The sequence below is a fragment of the Carcharodon carcharias genome, chromosome 18 (assembly GCF_017639515.1).
Source record: "Carcharodon carcharias isolate sCarCar2 chromosome 18, sCarCar2.pri, whole genome shotgun sequence".
Taxonomy (NCBI): Eukaryota; Metazoa; Chordata; class Chondrichthyes; order Lamniformes; family Lamnidae; genus Carcharodon; species Carcharodon carcharias.
The window spans coordinates 84,910,078-84,928,195 of record NC_054484.1 but is presented as its reverse complement, the minus strand read 5'-3'; the positions used below and the strand labels follow the sequence as shown (position 1 = coordinate 84,928,195).

The window sequence follows — 18,118 nt, the reverse complement described above, 5'->3', positions numbered from 1 at the left end:
TTCACTTTACCACAGTTTCTCTGTTTGTAACCTCCTTCAGCCCTATAATCTGACATCTCTGCGTTCCTCCAAATCTGGCTTCTTGAACATCAAAAATGCCTTCATTCTGCTATCCTTCAGCTGTCAGTGTCCTCATCTCAGGTATTCTCTCCTTAAGCCTCACTACCTCTCCCTCCTCTTTAAAGTTGCTTCTTAAAGTCTAACTCTTTGGCCAAGCTTAGCTGTCCTAATATCATCTATATCTCAGTGTCAAACCTTGTCAGATTATGCTCCTGTGAAGCACCTTGGGATGTTTTTGCTATGTTAAAGGCAATATATGAATGGAAGTTGTTGTTCTGCTCCAGATTCATCAGCCACTGGAAACAGGCCGCTTCTCCTGTTCTCTCACTTGTTTGCTGATAGTCTGGTGTTACAGTGAGGCTAAAAGTGCTTCAGGGTGCACAATTGTACTCCCACCTGACTTACTGTGGCTAACCTCATGAGGCCACTAGACCTTTTTCTGCGGGGTGTGGTGGCTTGTGGGGCACTGGAAATACATTTGGAAGGAGGAGCGAAATCGAGTGAATCTCTTGTACCACAAGCTTTGACCATTCTTCAGCCTGATTTAGGCCTGTGGACGTACTCAGGTAAGGTTTGCATCGCACTAACTCTGGATGGTTCCACCAGGGTTACACCAATAGTTACCCAGAAAAAGTCAGAAGAATGAAAACCTCTTTGAACCTCTGGGTAAAGATTACAGAGACCCACACCGACCCCTCCATGGGACTCCACACAACACCCAGAGGATTGCACCTCCCCCCCGCCAACCTCATCCCACAATAACTGCCCCCATGGGATTCCCCCCCACCCATACAGGATGACTCCTTCCCCCCTCCCCCACATAACCAGCTGTGGCGGGCCTGACTCTAATGGCCCTCACCATCGCGCCACCCCCCTCCCGCTCCCTCCAACCCACCTCTACCCAGGTCCGACCCAACACTCCTGATCCCCGACTCACCAAGGTCGGACTAACCCCTCCCCCCCACCCCTGAGGCCCGACATCCTCCAAGGAGGCCTGCCGCCCAACTCCAAGGCCCGACACACCCCCCCCACCGAGGCCCTTCCCCCTCCCCCAAAGCCTAACCCCTCCGACGCCTGATCACCTCCCCCCCCCCACCGACGTCTGATCCCCACCACGACCTCGGATCCCCACCACGACCTTGCATTCCCCTTCCCGACCTCTGACCCCCGACCTCTGATCCTCCCCCCCCCCGACCTCAACCTCCGATTCCCCCCACCCTCCACATCATGTCCACTTACCTTACATCCCTAACTTCTCCCTGGCCTGTCAAGGACCTTTAAACTTACCTGGTTGACAGCAGCAGGTGTGGTAGAAAAGGAGGCGTGGCCTCCTTCACTTTGACTGTGCTGCATTTTTGACGCTGGGCCTCAGGGAGGCGCTGCACTGCCTGGATCTCGCCTGGCCTGAGTTGGAAGGTTGGGGTGTTAGGTTGGGGAGAAAAAATCAGTTAAGAGGCTGGGAAAAGAGTGGCAATATGACACTGATTGCCACTCTGAGGAAGTTCAGGCCCAATATCAAAGCATTCACTGTGGTAATGAAGGAACCGCTGCAACCAATTTATGTACAGCAAGCTCCCACAAACACCAGTGAGGTAAATGTCCAGATAATCTTTTTATTTTCAGTAGGGTGAGTTGAGGGATGAGTATTGGCCAGGACTCTGAGGAGGACTCCCCTGCTCTTCTTCAAATAATATCATGGGATCTTTGACATCTGGCTGAGAATGCAGGTAGGGCGTGGAGAGGGACACGAACCAGCGTTCTTCTGACTCCTGACTCGAGCCGAGCCATGGCTGACCTGCAGTTATTTTAATGTAAAATGATACAGAAGGTGAGGTGTTGTCCTTTTTAGAACCATAGAAAAGTTACAGTACAGAAAGAGGCCATTCAGCTCATCATGTCTGTGTGGATTTAAAAAAAAACTAACCACCCTTTCTAATCCCGCCTTCCGGCACTCGGTCCATAGCCTTGCAGGTTACAGCAGTTCAGGTGCAGATCCAGGTACCTTCTAAATGAGATGGGGTTTCTGCCTCCACCACCAATCTGGACAGTGAATTCCAGACACCCGCTGCCTTCTGGGTGAAAAAGTTTTTCTTAATACCCCCTCTAATCCTTCTACCAATCACCTTAAATCTGTGCCCCCGGTAATTGACCTCTCCGCTTGGGGAAAAAGGGCATCCCTGTCCACTCCAACTCGGCCCCTCATAATCTGTACACCTCATTCAGGTCACCCCTCAGCCTCCTCTGATCCTAGGTAAATGACCCTCGCCTATCCAATCTTTCCTCATAACTGCAATTTGCAAGCTCTGGAAACATTCTTGTAAATCTCCTCTGCACTCTCTCCAGAGTAATTATGTCCTTCTTGTAATGTGGTGACAGAACTGTACACAAAATTCCAGCTGTGGCCTAACCAGTATTTTATACAGTTCCATCATTATATCCCTGCTTTTGTATTCCATACCTCATCGAATAAAGGAAAGCATTCCATATTCCACCTTATCCACCCATACTGCCACTTTCAGGGACCTGTGGACATGCACTCCAAGCTCTTTCACTTCCTCTACCCCTTCCAATATCCTCCCATTTGTTGAGTATTCCCTAGCTTTGTTTGCCCTCCCCAAATGCTTTACCTCACACTTCTCTCGATTGAATTCCATTTGCCATTCTTCTACCCACTCAACCGAACCCAATAATTCCTCACATATTTAAGTCCAAATCATTAATATAAACCACAAACAGCAAGGGCCCAACACTGGGCCCCGTGGAATGCCACTGGAAACCAATTTTCATTCGCCAAAACATCCATCAGCCATTACCCTTTGTTTCCTGTCACTGAGCCAATTTTGGATCCAACTCACCACATTCCCCTGTATCCCATGAGCTTTTACTTTTCTGACTAGTCTGCCATGTGGAACCTTGTCAAATGCCTTACTAAAATCCATGTAGACAACATCCACTGCACTACCCTCATCAATCCTCCTTGTTAATTCCTCAAAAAATGTAATTAAATTAGTAAGACACGATCTTCCCCTAACAAGACCATGCTGACTACCCCTGATTAATCCATGCATTTCTAAGTGACAGTTTATCCTGTGTCTCAGGATTGATTCCAATAATTTGCCCACCACCGAAGTCAGACTGACCGGCCTATAATTTTCTGGCCTATCCCTCGCATCCTTTATAAGTATTGGTACAATGTTTGCAGTTCTCCAATCCTCTGAAACCTTGCCTGTCTCTAGTGAGGATTGGAAAATGATCCTCAGAGCATCTGTTATTTCTTCCCTGGCTTCCATTAAAAGCCTAGGATACAATCCATCCGGCCCTGGTGATTTATTCGCCTTCAAGGATCTCAGTCGTTCCAGTACATCCTCTCTCACTATGCTTATTGTATCTAATATTTCACACTTCTCCTCTTTAACTAGAATGTCTGCATCATCCCTCTGCTTGGTGAAGACAGAGACAAAGTACTCATTGAGAACCCTGCCCATATCTTCAGCCTCAACACACAAGTTACCATGTACAACTCTGATAGACGCTACCCTTTCCTTAGTTATTCTCTTGCTTTTAATGTATTGGTAAAACATCTTTGGCTTTTCTTCGATTTTACCTGCCAATATTTTTTTGTATCCCCTCTTTGCTTCCCTAATTACCTTTTTTACTTCACCCCCTGTACTTTCTGTACCCCTCCCGGCTTTCTGCTGTATTCATGTTTTTTGTGACTGTCATAAGATTTCTTTTTCTGCTTTATCGTACCCTGTATGCTTTTAGGTAACCAGGGGGCTCTAGATTTGGCAATACCACCCTTTTCATTTGTGGGAAGATGTCTACACTGTGCCTGCAAAATCTCTCACTGTTTTCCCTTCAAGTTCCTGTATCCAGTCCACTGTTGCCAGATCGCCTCTCAGCTTTGTAAAATTTGTCCTTCCCAAATGTAGAACTCTTAGTTCTGTTCTATCTTTATCCTTTTCCATAATGATGTTAAATCTAACACCATTATGGTCACTATCTGCAAAATGGTCACTCACTGCTACTTCATCCACTTGTCCAGCTTCATTTCCTAAGACCAAATCTACAATTGCTTGTTGGGCTTTTGAAACAATGGCAGAAAAAGGTTCTCTTGAATTCAGTTCCCTATGCCTATTACACTGTTCGTATCCCAGTTGATATAAGGGTAGTTGAAATCCCCAACTATTATTGCCCTATTGTTTTTGCTCTCAGAGATGTGCCTACATATTTGTTCTTCTATCTCCCTCTTACGATTTGGAGGTCTATAGTACACTCCTAGTGGTGTGGCTGCCCCCTTTTTATTCTCAGCTCAACCCATGTGGCCTCATTTGATGATCCATTTAGTATATCATCCCTCCTCACAGCTGTAATTAATTCTTTAATCAATAATGCTACACTCCCACTGTTTTTAGCCCCCTCTCTACCCTGCCTGAAACTCTGCCTCTCTTTAAGCCAAGTTTCTGTCATAGCTATGATTTCATGCTGCCAAATGTCTATCTGTGTCCTCAACTAACCAGCTTTGTTTGTTACACTCCTTGATTTATACCCTTATATATTTATAGTTATACCAAATAAATACCTCTTAACGCTGCCAAATTCCTGTGTTGTAAACCCTTTAACCTGTGCTTCTTCTGTCTTTCAGAGTCACTCACTAATTTTCTGTCTCCAGCTTCTTGCTCTGAATTTGTCCTATCAGAATCTGTCCTCAAGTTCCCATCCCTCTGCCAATCTAGTTTAAACCCTCCCCAACAACACCAGCAAATCTCCCTGCAAGGACACTTGTCCTATTCAGCTGTAGACTGTCTGGCTTGTAGAGATCCCAACTGCCCCAGAACTGTCCTAATGCCCCAGAAATCTGAAGCCTGCCCTCCTGCACCATCCCTCCAGCCACACATTCATCTGCTGTATTCTCCCATTTCTATACTCACTTGCACGTGGGGCAGGGATTAATCCAGAGGTTACCACCTTTGAAGTCCTGCTCGTTAATCCCTTTCCTAACTTCCTAAACTCAGCCTGCAGGACCTCATCCTTTTTTCTACCTATATCGTTTGTACCAACTTGGACCATGACCTCTGGCTGTTTACCCTTCACCAGAGGGATGTCCTGCAGCGACCCTGTGACATCCTTCGCCCTGGCACCAGAGAGGCAGCACACCATCCTGGAGGCATATTTACTGCCAGAAACATCTATCTGATCCACTAACTATCGAATCCCCTATCACTATTGCTCTTCCACTCTTCTTCCTCTCCTCCTGTGCAGCTGAGGAACCCGTAGTGCCGCAGACTTTGCTCTGGCTGCTCTCGCCTGAGGAACCATTGCTCTCACCAGTATTCAAAATGGAAAACCGATTAGCAAGCGAGATAGACACAGGGGATTCCTGCACTACCTGCCTGGATCTCTTAGACTGCCTAACGGTCACCCATTTCCTCTCTGCCTGTACGCTATTAACCTGCGGTGTGACCACCTCTCTAAACGTGCTATCCATGTAGTTTTCTGCCTTATGGATGAATCACAGCAACTCCAGCTTGAATCCCGGAACCCAGCTCGAAACCTGGAGCTCAAGCATCTGCAGCCAGTGACACTTCCTGTCTAGGACATGTGGTGCATCCATGACTTCCCATATACCAGGATGTACATTCCTTTGGGCTGAGCTGACCTGCCACACTGTAACTTTAAAAACTATTTATTACAATTAGAATAAGTAGAATGACTTGCCAGTCCCTCACCAATCAGCTTCTTCCCCTGTACCAAAGTCAGAGCCAGTTACTGGAGGGTGAGAAAAGGTAGAAAAAGAAGAAGAGAAAGGAGCATCTCCTTCCCCTCTTCGCTGAACTCCCTTACTCACCAAACTTCCACTTTGCACTCCATACATCCGAAGCAGCACTCCAGTGCAGACCTAAGGAGGGGATAGTAAAGTCAGTGACTTGTGCTCTTCAGGCAATGCAGCTACACTATCAGAGGCTAAAATTTACAGGATAGAGCCCAAGGGTACAAGGACAAACAGGAGCCATGTTTTCTATGCAGAATGCACCAAGTCACATTTCCTCCTCTAATGCAGTCATTTACTTGCCATCCCAGAAAGGTTACAAGCAGCAAATTAAAATCAAAATTTCCAACTGTGAAGTGCAGAATGACTGCTACGTAGGAAGTGACAATCTAAACGGTCTAAAAATGTACCTAATCAGAACAAAAAAGCCTCAAAAGTGAGTAAACTACTGATCCCACTTAAGGTCCTTAGTCACTAAGTATCCCTAGAGTACAAAGATATTCACATCTTACTGAATTTTATAGAACAGGAGATGCTTAGATTATGAAGCAACATTAGTCACATCCTTATGCAGTACACAGTACCAAAAGAAATTCATGTTTCAGGAATTTTTACTAGGCAATTTAAAAAAGATAAATTCCTCATGGGCGGGACTGTACATCAAATCTGCTACAGTAAATGCATCTAAAGTTTTGTCTGTAATCAGAAGAGATAATTTCTCCATTTATCCTGTTCTGAAGTCAGGTGATGAATTGGTCTTTTGTTGTCAGGCTGCCCCTAGTTCTTAGTTTTGCTGCATTACTTATGTGGACATGACCTTCAATACGTAGGATTCTTCAGTGGAGTTGTGCTATACTGGGTGGGGACCAAGAGATGATGACCATTCCTTTGGGAGACTGGTTCTTATCTCCCAGCATTTTTCATTATTCGTTCATAGGATGTGGGTGTCGCTGGCTAGGCCAGCATTTATTGCCCATCCCTAATTGCCCTTGAGAAGATAGTGGTGAGCTGCCTTCTTGAACCGTCGCAGACTATGTGGTGTAGGTACACCCACAGTGCTGTTAGGAAGGGAGTTCCAGGATTTTGACCCAGCGACAGTGAAGGAACGGTGACATATTTCCAAGTCAGGATGGTAAGTGACTTGGAGGGGAACTTCCAGGTGGCGGTCTTCCCATGTGTCTGCTGCCTAGATGGTAATGGTCGTGGGTTTGAAGGTGCTGTCTAAGGAGAGCCTTGGTGTGTTCTTGCAGTGCGTCTTGTAGATGGTATACACTGCTGCTATTGTGCATTTTTAGTGCAGGGAGTGAATGTGGATGGGTACATTATGGAAGGTGAGGTCCATTCTGGGTCTACAGGATGTCTAAGGCACCTTTTGAGTGCAGGATTGCTGAGCTCAAGCTGCTTTGCAGGGGCCAGTGTCTGGGAGTTTGAGGAGCTTCCCCCTGTTCCACAGAAGTCTATCCAGGGACAGACATATAGTTGGTTGAGAGACCAAAGTTCAAGGTGGGGCCAGGAGCAGGGAGCAGGAAGACCAAGTGTCTCAAAACTCAAAGAGGGAAGGATGAGCACCACACTTTACGGTGAATTCTCTATTTACTCTATGAAACTGTTCATAATTTTGAACACCTCTATTTAATCTCCCCTTAAACCTTCTCCACTCCAAACTTAACGAGCCTGCTTCTCCAGTCTCTATACATGTTTGAAACCCCACAGCCCCGAAACCATTTTCACAAATCTATTCTGCATCATCTCTAAATCACTGACATCTTTCCTAAAACTTGGTGCCCAGAATTAAACACATTCACCCAATGCAGGCTTTACTAGTATAAAAGTTTCAAGTAATTGAAATCCCCCATTATCACTATTTTGTAGTTTTCTTTACATCTTCCTATTATTTGGCTGAATATTTTCTCCTCTATCTCCATCTCACTGTTGCTCTATGTTATACACCTGGTATTAACATCTCTATTGTTTCTTAATTCTAGCTAATTGGCTCTGTTCTTTGATTCCTCAATGACATCATTTCTCTCCATTGCTAAGAGTTTCTTTGATCATTGCTGTCATTCCTCCTTTTTGTTCCTGTACTATCTTTCCTGAATACTTTGGATCCAGGAATGTTAAATTCCCAATCCTCCCCATAGGGTCATAGAACCGTTACAGCATGGAAGGAGGCCATTTGGGCCATTGACTCCATGCTGTCCCTCTTTAGAGCAATCCACTCAGTCCCATTACCCTGCTCTATCCCTGTAGCCTTGGAAGTTTATTTCCTTCAAGTGCCCATCCAATTTCCTTTTGAAAGTTCTGATTATTTCCATTTCCACCTCTCTCATTGACAGCGAGTTCCAGGTCATTACCACTCACTGTGTAAGGAAGTTCTTCCTCCCATCCCCCTGTATCTCTTGCTCAAAATCTTCTATCTGTGTCCCCTAGTCCTTGTACTATCAGCCAATGGGAACAGCTTTTCTTTGTCTATCTTATCTAAACTGTCATGATCTTGTACACATCTATCAAATCTCCCCTCAATCTCCTTTGCTCCAAGGAGAACAACCCCCAGCTGCTCCAACCTAACCTTGTACCTAATATCCCCTCATCCTTGGAACCATTCTGGTAAACCTCTTCTCCACTCTCACATCCTTGCTAAAGTGTGGTGACTAGAATTGGACACAATACTCTAGTTGTGATGTAACCAGAGCTTCATACAGATTCAGCATAACTTCCCTGCTTTGTACTCAATGCCTCTATTTCTGAAGTCCGAGATCCCATGTGCTTTGCTAACCACTCTTGCAATATGTCCGGACACCTTCAAAGATTTATGCACATGACCCCTAGGAGTCTCTGTTTCTGCACACTCTTTCGAACTGCTCTGTTAAGTCTATATTGCCTCTCCCTATCCCTTCTGCCAAAATGCATCACCTCACATTTCTCTGTGTAAAATTCCATCTGCCACTTGTCTGTCCATTCCTCTCGCCTATCTATGCCCATTTTGATATCATCTTTACTATTTGCCCCTCCTCCAAGTTTGGCATCATCAGCAAATTATGAAATTTTACACTGAATTCCAATATCTAAGCCATTTCTATATATAACTTGCAGAACAAGTCATCCAGTCTGAAAAATGCTTCACTATGACTCTCTGTCCTTTTCTGTCCTTGGACCAGTTTTGTTTTATCCAAGTTGACACTGACCATTCTGTTCCATGAGCCTCAGTTTTGTCAACCAGCTTTTTAATGTGGTAAACAAAAACAAAAACAGAATTACCTGGAAAAACTCAGCAGGTCTGGCAGCATCGGCGGAGAAGAAAAGAGTTGACGTTTCGAGTCCTCATGACCCTTCGACAGAACTTAAGTTCGAGTCCAAGAAAGATTTGAAATATAAGCTGGTTTAAGGTGTGTGTGTGGGGGGCGGAGAGAGAGAGAGAGAGAGAAGTGGAGGGGGTGTGGTTGTAGGGACAAACAAGCAGTGATAGAAGCAGATCATCAAAAGATGTCAACAACAATAGTACAAAAGAACACATAGGTGTTAAAGTTAAAGTTGGTGATATTATCTAAACGAATGTGCTAATTAAGAATGGATGGTAGGGCACTCAAGGTATAGCTCTAGTGGGGGTGGGGAGAGCATAAAATATGTTTTTTTTATATAATGGAAATAGGTGGGAAAAGGAAAATCTTTATAATTTATTGGGAAAAAAAGAAAAAGAAGGGGGAAACAGAAAGGGGGTGGGGATGGGGGAGGGAGCTCACGACCTAAAGTTGATGATCTGCTTCTATCACTGCTTGTTTGTCCCTACAACCACACCCCCACTCCATCTCTCTCTCTCTCTCTCTCCGCCCCCCACACACACACCTTAAACCAGCTTACAGCCATCCGGATTGAATATTGAATTCAACAACTTTAGGTCGTGAGCTCCCTCCCCCGTCCCCACCCCCTTTCTGTTTCCCCCTTCCTTTTCTTTTTTTTTCCAATAAATTATATAGATTTTCCTTTTCCCACCTATTTCCATTATATAAAAAAAACATCTTTTATGCTCTCCCCACCCCCACTAGAGCTATACCTTGAGTGCCCTACCATCCATTCTTAATTAGCACATTCGTTTAGATAATATCACCAACTTTAACTTTAACACCTATGTGTTCTTTTGTACTATTGTTGTTGACATCTTTTGATGATCTGCTTCTATCACTGCTTGTTTGTCCCTACAACCACACCCCCTCCACTTCTCTCTCTCTCTCTCTCTCTCTCTCCGCCCCCCACACACACACCTTAAACCAGCTTATATTTCAGCTCTTTCTTGGACTCGAACTCAAGTTCTGTCGAAGGGTCATGAGGACTCGAAACGTCAACTCTTTTCTTCTCCGCCGATGCTGCCAGACCTGCTGAGTTTTTCCAGGTAATTCTGCTTTTGTTTTTGTTTTGGATTTCCAGCATCCGCAGTTTTTTTGTTTTTATCTCTGTTTTTAATGTGGTACTTTGCCAAATACTTACTTAAAATCCATGTATACCACATCCATTACGTTTCTTCCTTCAACTTTTTCTGTTAGTTCATCAAACATTCAATTAGATTAATCAAGCAAAGCCTGCCTTTTATGAATATGCTGGCTCTCTTTACTTGACTCAAATCTCTCCAAGTGACTTTGAACCAGCTCCCTGTTATTGCCAATATGTCATTATCCCATGTGACTGTGCTTGCACCTCACCAAGCTTCCTTATACACTTGGTGCATTTCTGTGCATGCACTCTAAACCCATCCTCATCTCGTTTGTCCCCTGTTTGATTGCTCCTGTTTCTGAACTATTCTTTTTTCTAGAATTGTTTGTCTCTCCCTGTCCTCTGTGTACTCCTCTGATGTTTCATTCTGGTGCCCCTCCCTCTCTCCTTCCATCTGCTCCCTGACCCCTTTAGTTTAAAGACTCCCTCACAACATGAGCTAACCTTCCTATGAGGACCTTGGTCCCAGTTGTGGGGAGCTTCAACCTGTCTACCTTGTGCAGGCCCCTCTTGCCCCACAATACCTCAAGAATCTAAAGCCCTCCCTCCTGCACCATTACTTACATATTAACCTGTCATGTTCTACTGTCCAAATGCGGACTACCAGATGGCACTGGGAAGAAACCAGAGATTACCAGTTTTGAGGTGCTATGCTTTACTTTTTTCAATTAAGTTCCTTCCTATGCTGTTCGTTCCTGCATGGACTACGATTTCTGCTTGTTCCCGTGCCCCCTCAAAGTATTCTGCACCCCCTCAGGGATGTCTTTTACTCTGACACCAGAGAAGTAACACTACCTGCGGGATTTGGGTCAGTGGTTTCAGAAACTCACATCTGTCCCCCTCATTATTGCATTCCTGAAACAAACTGCATTCCTTGGTTTTATTGTGCATCACTGTGCAGTCAATTTGCCTCACGATGCCTTGGATTTGCTCTAGTGCAGTCTGCTTCGTCTCGGGTTCGGGGTCTAGATGGGGTTTCTTTAGGGTTTGCCTGTTAGCCTAAGAATGCTACTTTAGTCTGTTATTTATAAAAACCATTCTTGTTTATTGACAGATTTATGTAGCTCTCAGTTCTCCACATCAGGTTATACTTCTGCTTCCCACCAGATCTCAGTCTCTTAGTCATGTAACACTGCATCATAGTTGCATCAGGATCATGTGTTCCTGATGTTAACCTTTTACTCTACAGTGTCTAACCTTTTCACTTAAGGGACCACATTTCAATTCTTTTTCCTCACTCACAAAGCCAGTAAGCAAATTCTTAGAAAGATGAGGCATAAGAAATTTATTCTGCGGTAAATTAAACAACAAAATAACAATAAAAATGTCAATTTTTATGAACAAGCTTCATATAAGAAGACTAATTTAGCATGTCTCAAAGTAGCGTATCTTAACAGCTCCGTCTGTAAGCAGGTTGGGTTACCAAAGTTTTTGTATGTTGTTTTCTGCCCCCACCCCCAACGCTGCCCCCACCCCCCAAACAGCCATTCCCTCACCGCCTCACCCATCTGCATCTTCTCACCAGCGTCGCCCCAGTCCTCAGGCTGAGCACGACCACTCAATTCACATTGCTCGCTGCTCCTCTAATCATGAACTGTTTTTCTTCCGGGTTTGCTGCTGATAGGCTCACCGGTGAGCCTATCAACACTAAACGCAGGACAGAAACAGCCCATGGTTAGAGGATTGGAAGAGAAGATCCTTACATAGAATCGTCTCCACTTACTGGGGTGATGATTCTCTGATTGGTTGCCCCTGTGCGTTTTGAACACCGGTTGATGGGTCAGGTTGAAATTTAGGCAGGTTGGACTCTGGTCCGCAGGCTGTATGTTGGACAACCCTGCTTTAGAATGCACTCCCATTAGGTGCCATCACCCTCAGTGATATGCAGTGCTAAAAGCCCATATCAAGTGTACCACACTAACAGAGGATAACACTGATCTACTGCACAAAAGAGGGGAATGGAGAATCAATCAGAATGACTGTACACTGGGAGAATGTGCCTGCTCAGGTGAATGTAAAAGGTCAGTTAGCGCTCTGAGTGAAGAGTAAGTGAGTTTTTCCATTGTCCTGGTTAATTACCCTTCAATTAACATCAGAAAAAAAAAATATCTGAGCATTATCCCATTGCTCTTCATGGAGCCTTATCTGCAAGTTGGTGGCTATATTACATTCCTCTATCCCTTACTCCCCCCTCTCGCTTCTTAACTTTTTCTCCTGCCTCTTTGCTCTGGTTATTCTTTCCCTACCCTGGCTGAGTTTGACAACATGGGCAATTGATTCGTGTTAAAAAAGCTGAGAATATCTGTTTATAGATTAAAATGTATCTTGGTTCTGCCAGGGCCACTCAGCTCCTGACCTCATTACAGTCTTAATCTAAACATGGACAAAAGAGCTGAGCTCTCGAGGTGAGGTGAGAGTGATTGCCCTTGACATCAAGGCAGCATTTGACTGAGTGTGGCATCAAGGAGCCTTAGCAAAACTGGAGTCAGTGGGAACCGGGTGGGGGATAACTCTCCGCTGGTTGGAGTCATACCTAGCACAAAGGAAGATGGTTGTGGTTGTTGTAGGTCAGTCATCTCAGCTCCAAGACAATGCTGCAGGAGTTCCTCAGGGTGGTGTCCTTAGCCCAACCATCAATGACCTTCCTTCCATCATAAGGTCAGAAGTGGGGATGTTTGCTGATGATTGCATAATGTTCAGCACCATTCGCTACTCCTCAGATACTGAATTCAAACATTCAATCCCTCCACAGCTATCTTCACACACTTCCCCACGTCTTTTAGAAGCTGAGGTGAAAAGATGGGAGATATTCACAGGTTTTCCCAGCAAACTTTGCCGATATAAAGTGTGTGATTTTATGACCAACCTCCCACAGATGTCCCTACCTGCCAGTCCCAGTGGGATTGCAAAAGCATTCTCTGTCCAGACACTGCAGCTCTCAATTCCACTCTGTGGGAAAAGAGGAATGACAGAGGAGATGGAAAAGGAAATGCACGGGATTCTGTAGATGTTAAATTTGACAGCTAGGGGTGAAGAAAATTCAGTGGTTATTCTAACCAATCAGCAATGCATGAGAAATTGAAAATATGCTCCAAAAATCATCTTAGGTTGAAAGCTGTGGAAGTGCAGTGCTGCTTCCTGTGAGTTTTATGGAAGACTATCTACCCTGAAATCTCTGTCCCCTTTACTTGCTGAAGTATCTAATGTAGAGTTTCTTGCTCATGTTCCACTTCGATCTCTCAGTCTTTTGGAGAGCGTTGAAGGGCGATTGGCTGTTCCATTGACGGATGGGAGAATGTGTTGGATGTCAGCTGTTGCACAGGTTGATTATCAGAATTTCACTGGGAGTAAGGGATAGTGCGGGTTCATTGGGTGCTGCCCGTGAGGCGTGGTGACCACAGGGGAATCTGGTCAGGCTATTGCCTCCTGGCAGTCTCTGGGTTTCCTTGGATTGGGGAATCAGGCTTTGGAGATATACATGGTGTTGAGGAAGAAGGCTGGAAAAGGCTGAAGGAGCAAAAGAGACAGCAGTGTTTGTACTGGAGTGATCCTGGTTGTACTGGAGTGGCGTGGTGTGATCTCTATTGTAGGTTAACGAGTATTTGATGGAGTTCTTTCTCTCCAGGATGGTGAACAGTTGGATTCGGAGGTGAAAGGATATGACGATTTTGAGTTTCAACAGCTGGAACAGGAGAGCAGGCTGGAAGAGGAGAAGGAGAATCTCTCCAAACAGCTCCTGAGCGAACTGGCCGAGTACCAACAGAGTATTACAGCAAGGGAGGTGAGGATCTCTGGGAAATGTGTCTCGCATACAGACTCACAGATAGAAAGGAAAGACTTTTTTTTATACCTGTGCTGGCTCATTAAAAAAGCTGTCCAGATTATCCCTGGTTGATGTCTTGGAGTGTTTTTGTTAACTGTAGTTGTTGCAAGATCTCAGTGCCTATGATTCACAAATCCCTCAGCACTCCCACTGATCGGCAATAGAGCAGACTGGCAGAACGAGTTGAGGTCTTTTGAAGACCCTGTCAATGCTTTCTGCATTGAGGCTGCCTATGAAAACCTTACACACTTTTTAACTGCCAACCTAGACTGCCTCCACTGGTAAGAGGGGGTAACTACAGTGTGACGGGAGTAAAATTTGCCTTTCTTGATGGTGTGCTAGCAAAGACCACTTTCACCCTGAAAAGTTTACATAGGTGGATTCCATTATAAATGGGGAATGCAGGCATGGACACAGCTATCAGAAAGTTCCCACCAATGCAGGATTTTTAATGAATTACCATTGATAGATGGGTTTCGTTGATAGATAATGATACATAAAAGTTGGCACTTCACTAGGGTCGGAATAGGGATTTTCCTCGGCTACATTTCCACTGGCAGAGTTGGAGTTGCTCTGATAAACATTGGGTGTAATGGTAATAAGCTGGTCAACCCATACCCGTAGAAGTCAAGAGTTTGAACCCCCCCTCACCCCCATGACCATTTGTGAGATTGAGTTCCATAGATCTGCTAATTGACAGGCCGGCATGAGCGAACTTCTTATTAAAGATGTTGGAATCCAATTGATTCATTCAGGTCTGTCACAGTGAGGGAACCCAGCATCCCTACTCAGTCTGGCTCCAAACCCATATAACAAGATGGATTGTTAATGTCCTCAGGGCAAGTAGGGATGGGCAATAAATACTAACATCCCACCAGTGAATTAAAAAATTTAATTGCATTTTAGCATAGAGTGAAGGGAAAAAAATATTGCTGAAAAGAGAGTCATGTTGCCAAAGCTTTTTGTCTTGAACTCATCAGGACAAACACAAGAATGGCAAATTTCCAACAGTCACAACAATTTATACTGCAGGAGGAAAGGGTACTGATTGGTTGGCAAGTTGACTCTGATTGGTCGAGGCATTGCCATGGAGAAAGCAATAGGCTAGAGAAAGCTAGAAGAAACATATATTCATACACAGGGACTCATTCTCTGCAAACAAAAGGAATATGTTCAAGCCTTGTGCCTTTTTTGACATACGGGGGAGCATGGGAGTAAATAGTTTCCCATGGCAGTGCCTCGGCCAATCAGAGCTGATTGCCAACCAACCAGCACCCTTTTCTCCTGTAGTATAAATTGTTGTGATTGTTTGAAATTTGGCATTCTTGCATTTTTCCTGATGGGCCCAAGATGGAAAGCTCCAGCAACATGTCTCTATTTTCAGCAAGATTCAAGTTCTGTACTTCCAAGGGGAAAACATTACTTGTTTTTGAGCTTAATTTTTTTGTCACTTATTTACCTACGAGTTAATTTTTAAATATAAATTCAGTGATTTAATGGGCTGCCTTTGAAAATTGTTCTCATTGAAACCACTGCTCTTCTCTAACAGAAAAGAATTGCGTCGTTGGGAAATCAGGCAGGTCAGATTGTGCAACAAACTGAGCTGGAGCGGCAACATTTCACAAAAGAGAAGAGCAACTTAGTCGCCATGCTGCAGAGAGTGAGTGTTATAAGCAAAGCTGCCAGGTACTCTGCTGGAAAACTGCATATTCCCCAAAAAAGCAAGGGGTACGTGATAAGCGATCCAGACACAGATACTGTGTTTTACTGAGCCGCTCCCTAGCTGGGCGATGGCTCCAGGGGAACGTTGGCCCGATATAAACAGGAATTGACGAAATCCTCGCTGAACAGGGTGGGATCCGTGGAGAGAGAAACAGAGTTAACATTTCAGGCCTAGGTGACCTTGCGTAAGAATGGTCTGCCCTTAGCGTAAAAGCACTTCTAAGAAAGTTCAGAGCCAGGGAAATGGGGAGTGCAGCGAACGAATTGAAGGACAATATCTACAATAGGGTGGAGGGCAGGAATGACTCATTGTCCAAAAGGACGATGGTGTAAGGTAAAAGTGTTGAGAATGGAGAAAAAATCCATGGAAACAAAAGGAGGGTCCACAGGAGGTGAAAACGGTTGTTTGAGCAAAGGTTTAAAGCATGGACACCCTGGCAAAGAGAAGGTGCCCTTGACCCAGAAAGGTGGGGAAGGAAAGCGGGCGCGACTTTCACTGGAACCCCAGCTTCTGATGTCTGTCCATTAGTTATGCCTGGGAATGGGCCAATTGTGGATTTGGGCTGATTTTCCAGCTCGCTCTCCTCAATAGTGGAGACACAAGCCGTTCAAACACGGGATCAATGAATCTGTGACATTGATTGTTCTTAAAGTTTGACAATCCAATCTGGAAAGAGCTTGGCAATGTAAGGGAGCTCCATGGACTCGGTTTGGCAGTTGGAAAACACCGTTATGAATCAGACGATTACATAGGATGTACAGAACAGAAGCAAACTATTTGACCTCTCGAGCCTCCTTTCAGCCTTCCTCATCCAATTTGATCATCATCAGCTTCTATTCCCTTCACCCTCCTCTGCTTGTCCAGCTCTCCCTTATACTATTGTCTTCAACCACTCACTGTGGTAGCGAGTTCCACATTCTCACCACCCTTAGGGTAAAGACGTTTCTTCTGAATTCCCTATTGGACTTCTTGGTGACCCTCTGATATTAGAAACAGTTCAGAGAAGATTTATTTGATCGATTCCCAGGAAGGAGGTGTTATGAAAAAAGGTGGGACAGGCTGGGCCTGTATCCATTGGAGTTTAGAAGAATGAGAGGTGATCTCATTGAAACATAAGATCTGGAGGGAACTTGACAGGGTGGATGCTGAAAGGATGTTTCCCCTTGTGGGAGAGACTAGAACTAGGGGATTTAAAAATAAGGGGTCTCGATTTAAGGGCAGCGATGAGAAATTTTTTTCTCTCAGAGGGTCATTAGTCTGTGGAATTCTCTTCCCCAGAGAGTGATGGGGGCTGGATCATTGAATATTTTTAAGGCTGGGTTAGATAGATTCTTGATTGATAAGGGAGTCAGCTGTTAAAGGGGGCAAACAGGGAAAGTAGAAGCCACAATCAGATCAGCCATGTTCTTATATTCGTATTGATGGCCTCTAGTTCTGCTGTTCCCCACAAGAGGAAACATCCTCTCTGTATACACCATATCCAAACCTTTCAGAATTTTGAAGACCTCTATTAGATCATCCGTCAGCCTCCACTTTTCAAGAGAAAAGAGACCCAACCTGTGTATCCTCTCCCTGCATTTCTGGTTTCATCCTTAAATCTTTATCGCACCCTCTCCAGTGCCTCTATATCTTCTTTATAATATGGAGACCAGAATTATACACCAGGGGGCATAGATTGAAGGTAAGGGGCAGGAGGTTTAGAGGGGATGTGAGGAAGAATTTTTTCACCCAGAGGGTGGCGGGAATCTGGAACTCACTGCCTAAGAGGGTGGTAGAGGCAGATACCCTCATAACATTTAAGAAGTATTTGGATGTGCACTTGCGATGCCATGGCATACAAGGCTATGGGCCTAGTGCTGGAAAAGTTAGGTACTTGTTTGACCAGCGCAGACTCGATGGGCCAGAGGGCCTTTTTCTGTGCTGTAGACCTCAGTGATTCTATTACTATGACTTCCAAAAAGCCTTTGATAACGTGTCAAAAAATAGACCAATGAATGAAGGCCAGAGAATGCAGAGTTAGAGGACAAACAGCAGAATGGATGGCCAGTTAATTGCAAGACAGAGAGTGGGGGGTATGGGTAGTTGTGTAGAGTGGCAGAAATTAGAAAGTGGGGTCCAACAAGGATCAGTGCTATCATTATAAAAAGGATAGTCTAGGATGCAATATTGGAGAAGGGGCTATAGACTAGGTAGAGCAGGATTGACAGGATTTGAAAAGGGAAATGACAATCTTAACATTAATACCTTTACATTAGCA

At 44.7% G+C, this 18,118-nt stretch overlaps 1 protein-coding gene across 4 annotated transcripts in view; it reads left to right on the top strand.

Moving 5' to 3' along the window:
• LOC121290654 (pleckstrin homology-like domain family B member 1) overlaps positions 1 to 18,118 on the top strand; it is a 250,600-nt gene that overhangs the window by 154,593 nt on the left and 77,889 nt on the right. For all 4 annotated transcript variants that reach the window (XM_041211388.1, XM_041211386.1, XM_041211389.1 and 1 more), the window contains 2 exons: positions 13,941 to 14,096; positions 15,688 to 15,798. In XM_041211388.1, coding sequence (XP_041067322.1) covers positions 13,941 to 14,096; positions 15,688 to 15,798 — 267 coding nt within the window. The remainder of the gene's footprint in view (positions 1 to 13,940; positions 14,097 to 15,687; positions 15,799 to 18,118) is intronic.